This window comes from Xenia sp. Carnegie-2017, unplaced genomic scaffold, assembly GCF_021976095.1.
Source record: "Xenia sp. Carnegie-2017 unplaced genomic scaffold, XeniaSp_v1 HiC_scaffold_19, whole genome shotgun sequence".
NCBI lineage: Eukaryota > Metazoa > Cnidaria > Anthozoa > Malacalcyonacea > Xeniidae > Xenia > Xenia sp. Carnegie-2017.
This window is the reverse complement of record NW_025813481.1, coordinates 5,707,955-5,721,737: the sequence shown is the minus strand read 5'-3', so window position 1 is coordinate 5,721,737 and position 13,783 is coordinate 5,707,955. Positions and strand designations below refer to the sequence as shown.

Below are 13,783 nucleotides of genomic sequence, written 5' to 3'. Positions count from 1 at the left end.
AAATTCAAAACAAACAAAATCACGACAGCATTCGCTTTCAACTGTTTTATGAATGAAGCAATATGGAACATAGAAAAACGGAAAAGAAGAATAGGAAATGAAGAAATAATTTTGTCGGACAGAGCAATTTATAGGATTGATGCAACTTAGGACAGAACAATACAGAGAGAAGTATGCAGCTGCTGATTTCTAATACAGTATTCATTACATAATCAAAAATACGACAAAAATGTGTCCACAGCACATTTTAGGTAGTTTCAATGGTAAAGAAAAAGGTGCTTCATATTGTGCAATTGAATTTTCATGTGAAAGATTTTCATATTTTGTGGATCAACTTGCCTACATTTCGACTAATCTCCTTGAATCTAAGAATGTACATCTTACCAGAAGAATGGGATAACTTAAATAAAAGAACAAACACATTTTACAAAGAAATTATAGCATTTGTCGATAGCTGTCTTAGGTAAAGGTGGCTCGCTCTCTACAGCTACTCCTAAAAAATTAACACAAAATGTAAAATAGTGCAAACTATAAAGTTTTCCTTTTCAATTACAAAATGTTTACACACTAAGTTAGGAAAGGAAGTTATTTCAAGTACGGCTAAAAGGCATGCAACCACTGTAATGAGGGTCTAGAAATTACAAAACACACAAAAGAAAGTTGAGATTCACGATTGTCTTTCAGTGGCAGTGACCCAGTTTTAGTTTTTACGTTGAGATATAATCATAGTATACATGTTTGTAAATGTAGATCGTTCAGGTTGGTATAGTCCTGAGAAGGACTGTTTTTGTTGTTGTTGACTGACGTTTCGACAACCTTAGCGGTAGTCATCTTCAGAGTCAAAAATTTAGTCATAATCATAGTTTGCCGCTAGTGTTTTTGAATCAATGCTTATCTTTCAATATTTTTCAAAATATATTGCATTCAGCTGTATATGTTACTATATTGATGTTTTAATTAAATTAATTTCGTCCGTTTTCGCAGATCAATGTTATCTATATATCCCTCTCATAGTTTTTCCACGCCCACATAGCAAAAGCAGAGCGAAAATTAGCAACGGAACATAAAAAGCGACGACATGTCAAAGCCTACACGAAGTATGTTTGCCCAGAACGCGTTGGAACAGATGAAATATTCATTTTCATGAAGAAAAAAATTCAATTACGTAAGAATTAGCATTATACACACTGCACGAACCCCAAATCAAGATTACTCCAATAACAATTAAGATCGTTTAACGGACCATCTTCAAAATGTCGTTTTTCAAGACACAAATCATGACATGCTGTCTTGCATCAGAAGAAAAAATTATTTCCTTTTCTTGTTCAACAGACGACACAACATAACAAACTTTATCGCACGAAATAACAGCGTAATTAGTCAGACGCCATGAGTAATATTTTTATAATTGAAACATAGATATTTACGAATTGATTATCTAACTCGTTATGGGACTCAAGCTGATTAAATAAGACAGGTGTCCCTCAAAACGGCCGCATAAGCACACAGTCCTTCTTCCTATCGTGTGTCTTCAATACGATATCATGAAAGGTTTTAACTTTTCTGCAGTATCTTATTCTAAAATGATAAATAACGCTTCAAACTCAAGCGTAGGAAGCTTTGGAACAAAGAAACGAACACGAACACGAACACGCTAGTCGTTTTCTTGATGGTCTTTTTCTGTTTATTGCAATAATTTCAATTATTTGCAATGCTTTCGTTGTCATACTGTTTGCCAATAATAAGAAATGGTTAGAGAAATCGTATGGTAGACTGGTACTTAGTTTGGCAACAGTTGACTTATTGAGTGCAATTTTTCTCTTCGCAACACCATTGGCTGTTCATCATCAATTCAAAATGATTCAACCAAGGAATGCAATAAAAAGGATTCTATACTGTAATCTACTATGGTCTCATTATATATTATTTTCCTTTGGTATCACCTCCATTTATACATGCCTAGTCCTCACCATAGAGCGCTGGATTGCCGTGTCAAGGCCACTGTATGCCCGCAAGTACAAATCGACGAGATGGCACAAGATAATGTGGCTGGCGTTGCCCTGGATTGTTGGTTTCTCCCTTGAAGCTAATATTGTCAATGAAATTCAAATAAAACATTATGATGACGGATATTTCTCCTGTCAATGGAGAACTCAAAAAGGGGGAACGATCTCAGCAGTTTTGGCAACCATATCCTTCCTTGGTGGAATGATTGCACCTTTATTTATTATTTCTGTGATGTATGTACATATTCTCATCACTTTAAGAAGAAAAAAGACAATGAACAGAGAGGTATACCTAATATAGAAATAAGTGTTGATGTTTTCGCAGACATGCACAAATAAAACTATTGAATATTCCCTGTTTATTGAATTCTAGGGTCCAATCCTACGTGAGAATACTCAACGACCAACAAATCCAGCCTTCTATAAAATCGCTCTGAATCGAACCATACGGATGGCCGCCTGCGCAACGTTTGCAGTGTTGATTTGCTGGTTACCAAGTCAAACCTACTCACTCATCGCTCAGATAGGTTACGCTCGCCAAGAATCAACTCTTCATCAGCTTCTCAATCTTCTCGCTTTCTTTAATTCGTGTTTAAATCCAGCTCTTTACGCTTTCACAAACCGAGCATTCCGAAAGAGATTTTACCATCTTTTCACAAGAATACCTTGTCAAGAAGATTCATCAAGCGAAAACATTTCCCTATAAATTAAATTAAATGTAGTCATTCATCACAGTTTCTACATTTGCATGTTTAAAAAGAATTCTTCAAAAGATATATTACAGTCAATAAAAAAAGTTAAATCCTCTCAATACCTTAAAAATCAATAACATCTTCATTGTACGAGTCTTACCAAAGAAATATATAAATTAGCAGTTATTGCCATTGATCAAGTCATAGGAAAGTAAAATATTTAAAGAATAAAGCTACAAGTTAAATTAATCAAATAAGCAGCAAATAATAATAATGTATAAATAAAAGATGGTTAAAGTAAATTTTAGACTCGTGTAGAGATGCAATTGTGAATGTTTAAGATAAACTTGGCGTTTCTTGTCAGAAAGCCTGTACCACAATGATTTACTGAGCTAATTCATGCACATCCATCCTTGTTTATTGGGCATTCGAGATACAATACATAGGATTGCAAAGTGAGGTTCACAATGTTTAACATTTAGTCAGTGGTGCGATCGTCCAATGATCTACGAACATTGGCATTTGCATTAACATGAAAATAGCAGTGATCAGCTGTCTTACATATCAATACCAAAAAGGAAGATAATGCAGCAATATCGGTAATTCTTCTGAAATTATATCATCTGACGCAAGAGTAGTTCTCTTTAATCAAAATATCCAATGCAACAAGAATTTTCCATTCAAAGGGATGAAGATTCCATCGATTCCTGTTTAAGTACCTATGGGGCAATTTTTCTACTGCCAAAGATTTCTTAAAACTATAGTGGTCTTTCATTTCTATACATGCTTTATAACTTCTTTACTTGTATCTAATCAAGTCTGCAATCTGTGTAGTGGTCTTTAATTTCTATACATGAATGTTACTTCATGTTTTATAACTTCTTCACTTGTATTTAATCAAGTCTGCAATCTGTGTAGTGGTCTTTAATTTCTATACATGAATGTTACTTCATGTTTTATAACTTCTTTACTTGTATTTAATCAAGTCTGCAATCTGTGTAGTGGTCTTTAATTTCTATACATGAATGTTACTTCATGTTTTATAACTTCTTTACTTGTATTTAATCAAGTCTGCAATCTGTGCAATGGTCTATAATTTCTATACATGAATGTTACTTCATGTTTTATAACTTCTTTACTTGTATTTAATCAAGTCTGCAATCTTTGTAGTGGTCTTTCATTTCTATACATGAATGTTACTTCATGTTTTATAACTTCTTTACTTGTATTTAATCAAGTCTGCAATCTTTGTAGTGGTCTTTAATTTCTATACATGAATGTTACTTCATGTTTTATAACTTCTTTACTTGTATCTAATCAAGTCTGCAATCTGTGTAGTGGTCTTTAATTTCTATACATGAATGTTACTTCATGTTTTATAACTTCTTCACTTGTATTTAATCAAGTCTGCAATCTGTGTAGTGGTCTTTAATTTCTATACATGAATGTTACTTCATGTTTTATAACTTCTTTACTTGTATTTAATCAAGTCTGCAATCTGTGTAGTGGTCTTTAATTTCTATACATGAATGTTACTTCATGTTTTATAACTTCTTTACTTGTATTTAATCAAGTCTGCAATCTGTGTAGTGGTCTTTAATTTCTATACATGAATGTTACTTCATGTTTTATAACTTTACTTGTATTTAATCAAGTCTGCAATCTGTGTAGTGGTCTTTAATTTCTATACATGAATGTTACTTCATGTTTTATAACTTCTTTACTTGTATCTAATCAAGTCTGCAATCTGTATAAAACATCTTGTAAATTTTGAGAGCTTTTCAATCTTAAATGAAACAATGCACTTTACTCAAAAATTTTCTATACATAAATTGGGCCGGCTTTACTTTTCGTACAATATTTTAAACGTGATGCGTTATCCAGTTCAATATACGTATCAGTGTCAACAATATTAGATAATCTGCATTTGTTGACATAACACAAAACAATGTAAGTGAAAATGTAAAATAAACAAAAACAGTATTGTATATAACATTATATTACGTATGTAATTTTTAGGTAATTAATATAATTTAATCTTATATGCAATGCAAGGGGAATTTGAAAATTCACTTATAATAAAGAGCTCAAACTGTAATTCTTCAAAATCAAATGTAAGCATGAATAACGATCACATTTTTCACCAAATGAGCAGAAAGCCACAAACCTCAACAATGTTATTCATCTGACTCCTCTTCTGCCTCTTCCAACCAAGTGATGAAACGAGAAACCTGCAACATTAATACTTCATGAAATGAAAATGAAACAAAGAATGACACACGATATTCAATAGACGTACTTGTTCACGGGCCTTTTTTCTAATTTGTTTGCTGACCGTGTCGTCAGACTGTACAGGGGAATTGAACCAAGTCAAAATGACGCTTTCATCAAATATTTCTTTGTCGTACATCAAATGTAAAAATGTTTGAAACGCTGGCAACATTGCCTCGTTTTGAGAGAAGAACTCCTGAAGAAAGAAGAAGTTAATACTTCATTACATAATAACAAGAGTAAAACTATCATAAATGGCTTTATTACCTCGGCAGCAAGAATTCCAATTTTTTGGTTTTCCATTTCCTTCATGTAGTGAACAAATAGCGGAGTAAGATGCAACGCGGCCTGGAAAATACCCAGATCCCTTTCATACGTACATATGACGTAATGTGAAGTAAACAAAGAACATAAGAACAACGAAGACATATGATGTAAACTTCAATGAACCTTTTTCATGTCTTTGAGAACATGTTGTTGATAAGATATCAGACCAGAGAAAAGTGATTCCAGGAATGTCTTTATAACAGCATGGTTCAATTCGTGAAAGGTCACGTTATAAGCATATCTAACAAAGTGTTTGGGAAGTGTTAATGAAATTTTGGAGGAGAGAAACGTAATTATCAGTGAAAGTTTCAAAAACTCACTTTGATGCGTTGATCTCTAAAATGAGATTATCTGGACTGACTTGATTGACGATGCCATTTCTCATTGTATCGAAAACCTCACTGTAAAACACTAAAAGAGGACAAAAAATTCAACGCAAACAACATAACAAACTGATGAATGTCGTTATGTTCACAAAAGAACTCATGTAAAGTTACAAAATTCTTACATTTCGCATCGTCGGGTGGAGGAGTGGATGCTGGCGAGCCTGGGAGAGATGACTCGTCACTAGTCTCGCTCGTCCCAGCACTGCTGCAGCCTGAAGAGAGAAGGTAGAGATAGAAAACTTTGGAAAGTTTAATGATTTTTCTCAGTAATTTTCATTATATACATAATTGCCCAACAAAAAATCTTTTATTTTCACTTCTAATTTTTTGCCGAAATGTCTTTATTTAAAGTTTTATGTTGGGCCAAAATTTTTATAGCGAAAAATCGGCTTTCCGCCAGGCAAATCTCTCGCAACGATTTTCAATGTCTTAGTAAAATAATGCAGTGAAAACTCACCCCATAAATCCTTCAGTTCAGGTTCGTCTTCATCCGATTCTGCGTCCATTTTCCACAAAAACCCTCGACCTTCACTGCCAATTATTGTGAAATCGTACGAGAAATCTGTTGATGCAAAAATAAATTGAAATTATTTTTTGCCACAAAATTTTATCCATGCCATCAAATTGACGGATACAAAGCTCATTTTAAACATTTCACGACAAAAGGTTCACTTCCATCTTCTAACCTTGTTTTTCTTTCAATGACAACTCAGACATTCCAAAATCATCTTTTCCATCGTTTGACATCAGAGTAATCTTTGTTCGAGCATTCAGGTGGATATCAGGTCCAACAACGACCTATGGCAAAGACGATGATGGTTGATGAATGGGGATATCATGCATTATGAGGTTGAGGATAGTTGATGAATGGGGATATCATGCAGTATGAGGTTGAGGATAGTTGATGAACGAGGATGATAGGAAAAACAACTGACGTATCTGAGACGCTTACGTTGAATGACAGTATACAACCTTTCTCAATAACAACATTTCTAAATAAATAAATAACAAGCAGGTGATATTTAAAGCGTCACTAACTAAAGACGTTAAATTTATATCCTACCAAAAAAAAAATGCAAGACAAAAACAGATAACAAACGCAAGTAGCGCAGAGCTCAAAGTAACGGCCATTAAACGGACAATGAACTGTGAAAAATGCGTATTGATGGGCCATGGAAATGCCATATTTTCACATTTTTCACAGCTGTATTAGTCGATTTTCCTTTCAATGTTCTTTTGCAATATTGAACTTCAATTATGTTTGTTCATGTGATCATCTGTTGGTGAGCTTGCATTGAAGGCTTTCATTCCGTTTTCATAAAGTGTGTTGGCAAAATTTTGCGAGATGAGGATTTGTACATAAGCATTAAAGTGAGACTAATGTGTGGTGATGTCATAACTCATAAAAACTTAGAATTTCGAACATTTAGAACATTTAGAATATTTTGCATTTAGAATTTCGAACATTTAGAATTTAGAAAACTTAGAACATTTTGCGAGATGAGGATTTGCACATAAGCGCTAAAGTGAGACTAATGTGTGGTGATGTCATAACTCATAAAAACTTAGAATTTAGAACATAAGAATGAGTAGTTTATTTTTTCACGTTATTGGTATAAATTAAGTGTTAGTGACTCGTCAAACACCGACTTAGACTGATGTAAAATGAAGATGATCGGTCATCTTATCCTAACTCACATTTTTGCGTTATTTTGAGCCTTTCGTCAAAAAAGTACGTACTTACTGTTTTACTGTAACATTATCACAAATTATGCAGCATGAAATTTGACAGCTTTCGTTGATTTTGACATTGTTCCAGATATAAGAATCTTCAATAACAACATTATCACCTAATTATTAATCAAAATGAAAATCATACATTACAAAATAAACCTGATTCATTTATTATGATATTTGAACTAACCTATAACACAATTTGAACCAATCACAGATCTCCTTACTACACTTCCTTTGCCAACACTAGAGCCAGGCCCCACAACAACATCTTGCTCAAGTACACAATCTCTGAAAACACAAGACAAGGAATGGTGATGAGAACGAAATTAAAAAACTAAATAAACAGTTAAAATCATTATATTGTATATGCAAACCATTGCTTAGGTTAGAATTTTATATTTTAAATTCAACTGAACATATTTGAACCTGCAGTATCAATATTCACCTTGCCAATACAACATCAAGGCCAATGTAAACATTATGTCTGCTATATGTGTAGCGATTCTTTGATTGAAGAACTTTTTTATCTGGAACAACTGGATAAACCCAGCGACGAATAACATCCTTACTAGATGATCACATGACATTTTAGATGTGCCGTCAAAATGACAAAATAATAAAACAAATTTGGGTGTAAAATCAAACCTTATTGAGTCATACATTTCAATGTTTGACACTCTAGCCCCATATTCTTCATCAACAAGAAAACAATGAATTTTATTTCCCATAACCTAAAATTTTAATTTCATCTTTATTTTTAAAAGTGCTGTTCCATCCTTACTTTATCAATATAACAATTGACAGTAAATTAAACTATTTTAAAATACAAACATAAAAATGCATACTACAATATATTCTTAATAAAGTAAATGGTTTGAGCCAGGATTATCATTACATGTTTGTCAATGCAGATTGTCCAGGTTCGAGGAGTTCTAAGAAGGACTGTTCTTGTTGATGTTGACTGACGTTTCGACAACCTTAGCGGTAGTCATCTTCAGGTTCAACCTAGGACAATCTAGGATAACCTAGGATAACCTAGGACAACCTAGTGGTAGTCATCTAAGGTTGCCAAAATGTTAGTCAACATCAACAACAGTCCTTCTAAGGAGTCTACTAACCTAGACTATCTACATACATTCACTAACATGTAACAATATATTCTTATTATTTAAGAACTTCAGCTGATTTTGCAAGATTCCAGTACTGGTGAAAAGCTTTTTTACAAAGTGAAAAATGTTTAGTTACCATACCTCTTCGTTAATAATAATTCCACGAACAAAATCATCTTTGGTTTGATAATCAAAGTTATCTGTAAACAGTTGAAGAACCTAAAAAATATAGACATTTTCTTTTTTATTTATGACAAAATCAACATGTAACCATGATAAATAAGTAGTAAGGGCCAAACCTCAGTAGAACAAATACTTATTTCACAATCTAGGAGATTATATCTAAGCTCCACATCCATATTGTCAGTAAACAATTCCTACAACATTATAAATGTACTTTTAGTGGTGTCATGAAATGGACTACAATGAAAGAAATGCCCATTTTTTGTTTCCCAGAATCTTGTGCACATAAAATCAAAAAAGTATGTAAATTCCTCACCAATGGAAGGGAAAATTTTTTCTTTCCATATGATTTTTCCCAGTGGAGAATTCTATTTGAAGATGGTTCGGTAGCAAGGAACAAATCATTCTCAATTGATCTGCTCGGTAATAACAAAATTTCTCATTAAAACAAGCACTAAATATATCTTACAATGTTGTGAAAAATTACCTGGTTTTATGACCAGGAGCAGCACATTTGTAAACCATTGTCATTACAGATGTCTTGCTTTTAAGCCGCCTTTCTCTAATATTAAAATAAATTATATGATAAAGAAGAGAAGATCATTTTTCAAAATGTTTTCACACTACTCACTTATGTTCCTTCAAGATTTTATCCAATTTAATATTAGAGACAAGATCACCATGAACCAAAACAAAGTCCGTTTTTATAAATGCCTAAAATTTAAGGAAAGTAGTTGTGATTACAAACTTAAACAAAAGAACAATGTTCAAACACATTATATCCTGCAATGTACCTGTCTATCAATTTCCCTTAGGGCATCCCCAACAGACATACAACCCTCTGATAAAACAGTCTGAAATTTAGCTGTTGCATTGTTTTTCCACTTTGAATCGCTATAAATAAACAAATTTGTGATTTAGCATCCCCACACTAGACTTTCTTTCCCCCCTTTGAACATACTTTAAATAATTTACAATTTGATCCACGTGACTAGAGCAGAATACATATATTTCTTTTACACCAGAATTCAATAAAAAATCTACAGTGTAATCTAGTAGTGTGCAATTCACAAGTGGAAGCAATACCTGAAAGAAAAGATAAATACACATAAAAGTAAAGTCTGTTTTGAAAGTGTTGGCTCGCAAACCACAGTTATATTAATCTTAATCAAATACTAACCCTGGGTCTTTCCAATGTTATAGGAGAAAATCTCCAGTTAAAACTGTCTGCAAGTATAACCGCTTGTAGCACATCATTTGGCTTTTCACAAGAAGCATTTTGATTACCAGACTTCGCATCTTTCTTTTTATTTGGCATTTTGTCTTTAAATGTTGTCCATCTTCTAATTTTGAACCACTAGTTCTCACTACGAGATTTTATTTCAATTTCATCTCCGGGTATCGTATGCCCTACCGGACTTTCCTACCGCAGGTTTTCATCAATGAAGACAAATCGTAGGTAGCATTGTGATAGTGGATCAATACCAATATATCATTATACATAATACATCTTCGTGGATCTACTGAATCTCTGAAAAAATTGCCAAAAGGAAAACCAAATGAATGAAAACACACTCTTGTGACCGCGCCGATAGTTGATTAATAATTTATCTTAAAATTAGTTCAATTGTAATGGATGTTTTTCCATCAGAAGTTTACCCTTCGATTGACGCTATCGATCATTCTCCCGGTAAAATGAAGAATGTAGCTTTAAATTAATAGCTTCTTTAGTGCCAATGATTATAAATGTTGATATCTTAATAGTTTTATAAACTTTACAAACTGTATCAATACCAATAACCATTGAAGTGTAAATGTATCTTTTTCTTTAGATGGGAAACTCGCAATTGGCTCATCAAAGTTGACTGGCCGTTACTGGAATGGTTCGCTATGGTTGTTTAAAACTCCTGATCTTGCTCCAGATAGCATCTATGCTCCTGATAATAAGCATTTCAGTTGTTGTGCCTCAACAAATGCAGGTTGTACTGATTTAATGTGGTTGGATGAAAAGAGATTGGCATTTGCTTCTGATAACGGTATTATTGAACTATGGTGTATGGGCGAGAATTTCAATGAAGTAGATATTTTGGCCAACTTAAATGGTCATGATGATATTGTCCACAGTATATCGGTGAATTGTGACAAAGTAAAAATTGTCAGTGGAAGTTTGGACATGAGGTGCCAAAAATTTACAGCATTTCTTATTTCCCCAAAACTAATTTTCTGCATTCTTACAGCATTAGAATTTGGGATCTTGAAAAAGAAGCTTGTACTGATACATTTTTGGGTAGATTATATTTTTCCTGATGTTTTTCATGTGTGTTTTGGTTTTGTCCTACAATTGTTTTGTTTTAGCTCATTCTGAAGCCGTATACGGAGTTAGTTTTAAAGAAGAAGAGAAAGAAGTGTTTGCATCAGCCTCAGAGGTAATGGTTGGTTGCACGAGCAAAGGAAACTGTAGATTTTCTGAATGGGACTTTCATATTTAGGATGGCAGCATTATTTTATGGGATTTGAGGAATGATAAACCAGCAAAGCAACTCTTAAGTATGTTGTCAAGATGAAGTTTGCCTAACATTTATAAAAACCACATAATCATTTGTTCTGTGGATTTATTTAGATTGTCACCATTATTCAGCTGCACCTTTATGTTTGTGTTGGGACAGAAATGGAAAATTTCTTGCCATAGGTAATCTGAACATTCTTTCTTTAACAAATTAAATCAATATTTGAATATCAAGCATTTGTATTTAAGGTTATAAAGACGGTACTGCTTCATGTTATGATGCCAGAAACACAGAAGAACCTTTTGTCAAACAGAAGCCTCATAGTCGAGATGTAAATGCCATTGCATTTTGTCCCAGCAGGTGTTTGAAAATCAACAAAAATATTTCTTGATTTGCCACATTTCATAAACAGTCTTTTTGGGTTGTAGACCCTCATGGCTTGCCTCAGTATCAAATGATTGTGTTGTCAATGTCTTTGATCTACACTCTACACAGTTGTGGTATGTTCAAATCATTTATCTTTTACATTTTGTTGGAACTTCATGGTCTATGATAATTTTTGTAGTTATCAGAACAATGATCATAAAGATTTTGTTCGTGATTTATCATGGAGTCCGATTGACAACAGTCTTAGAACATGCGGTTGGGATACACAGATTATTCGTCATACTACGGCAATGATTGAGGAAGGAATGAACACAAAATCCAGTAAAACAGTTGCCTTAGAGACCAGTGTTATAACTCGCGTAGGATGTAATGGAATCATAGCTAATTCAAATGATTAATTTAATGAGGAAGACCATGAAGGGTATTGACATACACTAGCATTACATCAACCAATCTTGTGAGAGATTTGTTGAAAATAGGTTATTGTTGATTTTGGTAAAATATTTACTAAATATCTTAAATGTGATAACACTTGGCTGCTGTTCAAATGAAAACATTGAAATAATCAAAAACCATTTTCATCATGAACATGACAGCCAAATGTAAGACTTTAATAGAGTCATTATCACAACAAATGAAAACGACACAGATGATGATGAGGAGACCATGTGACTATAAAACCATTACAACTTTCATTTGTTGTCATATATTACTTGATTAAAAGTCATATTCACTATGAAAAATTCTCTTTCAGCCTGGAAAATCTCAGGCCATGATTTTGAAAAACTATTTTCTTCATGTTTACATCTATAGTAGTTATAAAATATCCTATAGTTCCTTAAAATGCATCCACATTCAAACTGATTTTGTCAATTTTCAAAATACTTAAAGCTTGGCGATGACCTTGCGTTCGTTTATAGCCTTTTCTCTTTTTTTTTTTAAAAACAATAATTTTCCTGTCTTTGATGTGCTCAACAATTGTTGCCTGTACCTCAGATGAACCATTTCTAAAAGGGAAAAGATGTGATTTGTTCTTTTGACTTGAATTAATTCACACCACAGTGAAAAAATAGAGTTGAAATTACTCACTGCACAAGAGGACACCCAACAATTGTAAAATTTTCACTTCCAAGCACAAGCACCTAACAAGAATATTCTAAACATCAGACATCTTTGCTATATGTTGTACTTGCATAAAAACAAATATAACATTGCTGTAAATAATGCTCCACCTTTTCAATCTTAATCCTTGTTCCAATTTCCACAGGAAGTTTATTCACCATTATTGTGTCATTTAGTGAAACTTTGAACTGACTGCCACCTTAAAATAGAATTTCATTATGTTTTTCAAGAAGACACTTAATGAAGAAACATTTTCAGTTACATATAAATTCCATACCAATATGTACAATGGCAAAAATATTTCCACTCCTTTGTGCTGACTTTGCTTCTTCTTTAACTTTGATAAGCACATCATTCTCTATGTAAAAAAATGTATGTATAAAAATAATACAACAAAACAAAAAATTTCAAACAAACTCTTTTAAGGTTCAGCTCAACTTCTCAACAACCTTTTTTTCGAAATTGATCATCATCATCTTCTGCACATTGCTCAAGTAAGGAAATATCCTGTTGTGTATTCTCTTGGTTCGTTGACACATCGCACAATGCCGTGTCAATGTTCACGGCAAGATTCTGAAGTCTTTTAATGTGACCAACAAATGCAGGAGAGCTGAAAGAAACAAATATTTGTCATTGGTAAACTACAAATATATATCTCTAAAGAAACGAGAAATGAATCAACAACGCACCCTCGTTTAGAAAGAGTCTGAAGTAGGTTAGGAACAGTAGGATTGCCATTGAAACTAGATATGCTTGCTCTCTGAAGCAATCTCAACGAATCTGTGAAATTGAATAACTATCTATTTGAATCCTGAAAGACTACCACACTATAGAAAAACTTGAATACGGTCATATTAAAAATATTTTCTCTTTTCATACATCTGATATTATTTTCCACAGATACCCTTCGTAGCATAACATGATGTAAGGACTTTTTTCCAACGTGGAACACGCTTCTCGTCGCTCGGGCCGCCATATTGGATTTGGGCACACAGCTCACCCAAAACCACGAGGAATAAACGATCGACAATAAACGCTGATAAAAGGGGAGGAGGG

General features: G+C 33.3%; 4 protein-coding genes across 5 annotated transcripts; 2 read left to right on the top strand and 2 right to left on the bottom strand.

Annotated features, from left to right (window-relative positions):
- Positions 1-1,489: 1,489 nt before the first annotated feature.
- LOC124439347 (somatostatin receptor type 2-like) lies at positions 1,490-2,980 on the top strand. Its single transcript, XM_046989572.1, has 2 exons — positions 1,490-2,301; positions 2,380-2,980. The coding sequence occupies exons 1-2, from the start codon at positions 1,858-1,860 to the stop codon at positions 2,710-2,712; spliced, it is 777 nt and encodes a 258-aa protein (XP_046845528.1). The 5' UTR covers positions 1,490-1,857; the 3' UTR covers positions 2,713-2,980.
- On the bottom strand, positions 2,173-10,073 carry LOC124438011 (translation initiation factor eIF-2B subunit epsilon-like). 2 transcript variants are annotated; one of them, XM_046987997.1, is made up of 22 exons: positions 9,892-10,073; positions 9,673-9,797; positions 9,506-9,605; positions 9,343-9,425; positions 9,199-9,273; positions 9,028-9,127; positions 8,828-8,905; positions 8,670-8,747; positions 8,065-8,150; positions 7,865-7,987; positions 7,607-7,707; positions 7,427-7,532; positions 6,635-6,674; positions 6,369-6,480; positions 6,140-6,244; positions 5,805-5,894; positions 5,617-5,707; positions 5,420-5,537; positions 5,237-5,317; positions 4,998-5,165; positions 4,866-4,929; positions 2,173-2,706 (listed from the first exon to the last, which is right to left on the bottom strand). In XM_046987997.1, exons 1-21 carry the CDS (start codon positions 10,027-10,029, stop codon positions 4,876-4,878), a joined length of 2,052 nt encoding a protein of 683 aa, XP_046843953.1. In that variant the 5' UTR covers positions 10,030-10,073; the 3' UTR covers positions 2,173-2,706; positions 4,866-4,875. The 2 variants fall into 2 exon arrangements, with proteins under 2 accessions (XP_046843953.1, XP_046843954.1); XM_046987998.1 differs by having other exon boundaries at positions 8,080-8,150.
- Positions 10,074-10,144: 71 nt separating this feature from the next.
- Positions 10,145-12,348, top strand: LOC124438015 (methylosome protein 50-like). The gene is made up of 9 exons (XM_046988002.1): positions 10,145-10,401; positions 10,544-10,889; positions 10,949-10,998; positions 11,067-11,137; positions 11,201-11,258; positions 11,332-11,400; positions 11,467-11,578; positions 11,647-11,718; positions 11,784-12,348. The coding sequence occupies exons 1-9, from the start codon at positions 10,344-10,346 to the stop codon at positions 12,001-12,003; spliced, it is 1,056 nt and encodes a 351-aa protein (XP_046843958.1). The 5' UTR covers positions 10,145-10,343; the 3' UTR covers positions 12,004-12,348.
- On the bottom strand, positions 12,296-13,723 carry LOC124438017 (50S ribosomal protein L21, mitochondrial-like). Its single transcript, XM_046988004.1, has 7 exons — positions 13,607-13,723; positions 13,417-13,507; positions 13,177-13,337; positions 13,005-13,085; positions 12,838-12,926; positions 12,695-12,747; positions 12,296-12,612 (listed from the first exon to the last, which is right to left on the bottom strand). Exons 1-7 carry the CDS (start codon positions 13,701-13,703, stop codon positions 12,444-12,446), a joined length of 741 nt encoding a protein of 246 aa, XP_046843960.1. The 5' UTR covers positions 13,704-13,723; the 3' UTR covers positions 12,296-12,443.
- Positions 13,724-13,783: the final 60 nt, after the last annotated feature.

Bases quoted from the DNA above. Each gene is read 5' to 3' on its own strand.
- LOC124438015 (XM_046988002.1), top strand. From the start codon at position 10,344: ATGGATGTTTTTCCATCAGAAGTTTACCCTTCGATTGACGCTATCGAT. The intron at 10,890-10,948 runs GTGCCAAAAATT...GCATTCTTACAG, and splicing joins AGTGGAAGTTTGGACATGAG to CATTAGAATTTGGGATCTTG. The intron at 11,579-11,646 runs GTGTTTGAAAAT...TTTGGGTTGTAG, and splicing joins ATTGCATTTTGTCCCAGCAG to ACCCTCATGGCTTGCCTCAG.
- LOC124439347 (XM_046989572.1), top strand. From the start codon at position 1,858: ATGATTCAACCAAGGAATGCAATAAAAAGGATTCTATACTGTAATCTA. The intron at 2,302-2,379 runs ATATAGAAATAA...ATTGAATTCTAG, and splicing joins TGAACAGAGAGGTATACCTA to GGTCCAATCCTACGTGAGAA.
- LOC124438017 (XM_046988004.1), bottom strand. From the start codon at position 13,703: ATGGCGGCCCGAGCGACGAGAAGCGTGTTCCACGTTGGAAAAAAGTCC. The intron at 12,927-13,004 runs GTATGGAATTTA...TTCTATTTTAAG, and splicing joins TTTTGCCATTGTACATATTG to GTGGCAGTCAGTTCAAAGTT. The intron at 12,748-12,837 runs GTGGAGCATTAT...TATTCTTGTTAG, and splicing joins CAAGGATTAAGATTGAAAAG to GTGCTTGTGCTTGGAAGTGA.
- LOC124438011 (XM_046987997.1), bottom strand. From the start codon at position 10,029: ATGCCAAATAAAAAGAAAGATGCGAAGTCTGGTAATCAAAATGCTTCT. The intron at 9,274-9,342 runs GTGAGTAGTGTG...TTTTAATATTAG, and splicing joins AAAATCTTGAAGGAACATAA to AGAAAGGCGGCTTAAAAGCA. The intron at 5,318-5,419 runs GTTCATTGAAGT...GGTATTTTCCAG, and splicing joins TTCTCAAAGACATGAAAAAG to GCCGCGTTGCATCTTACTCC.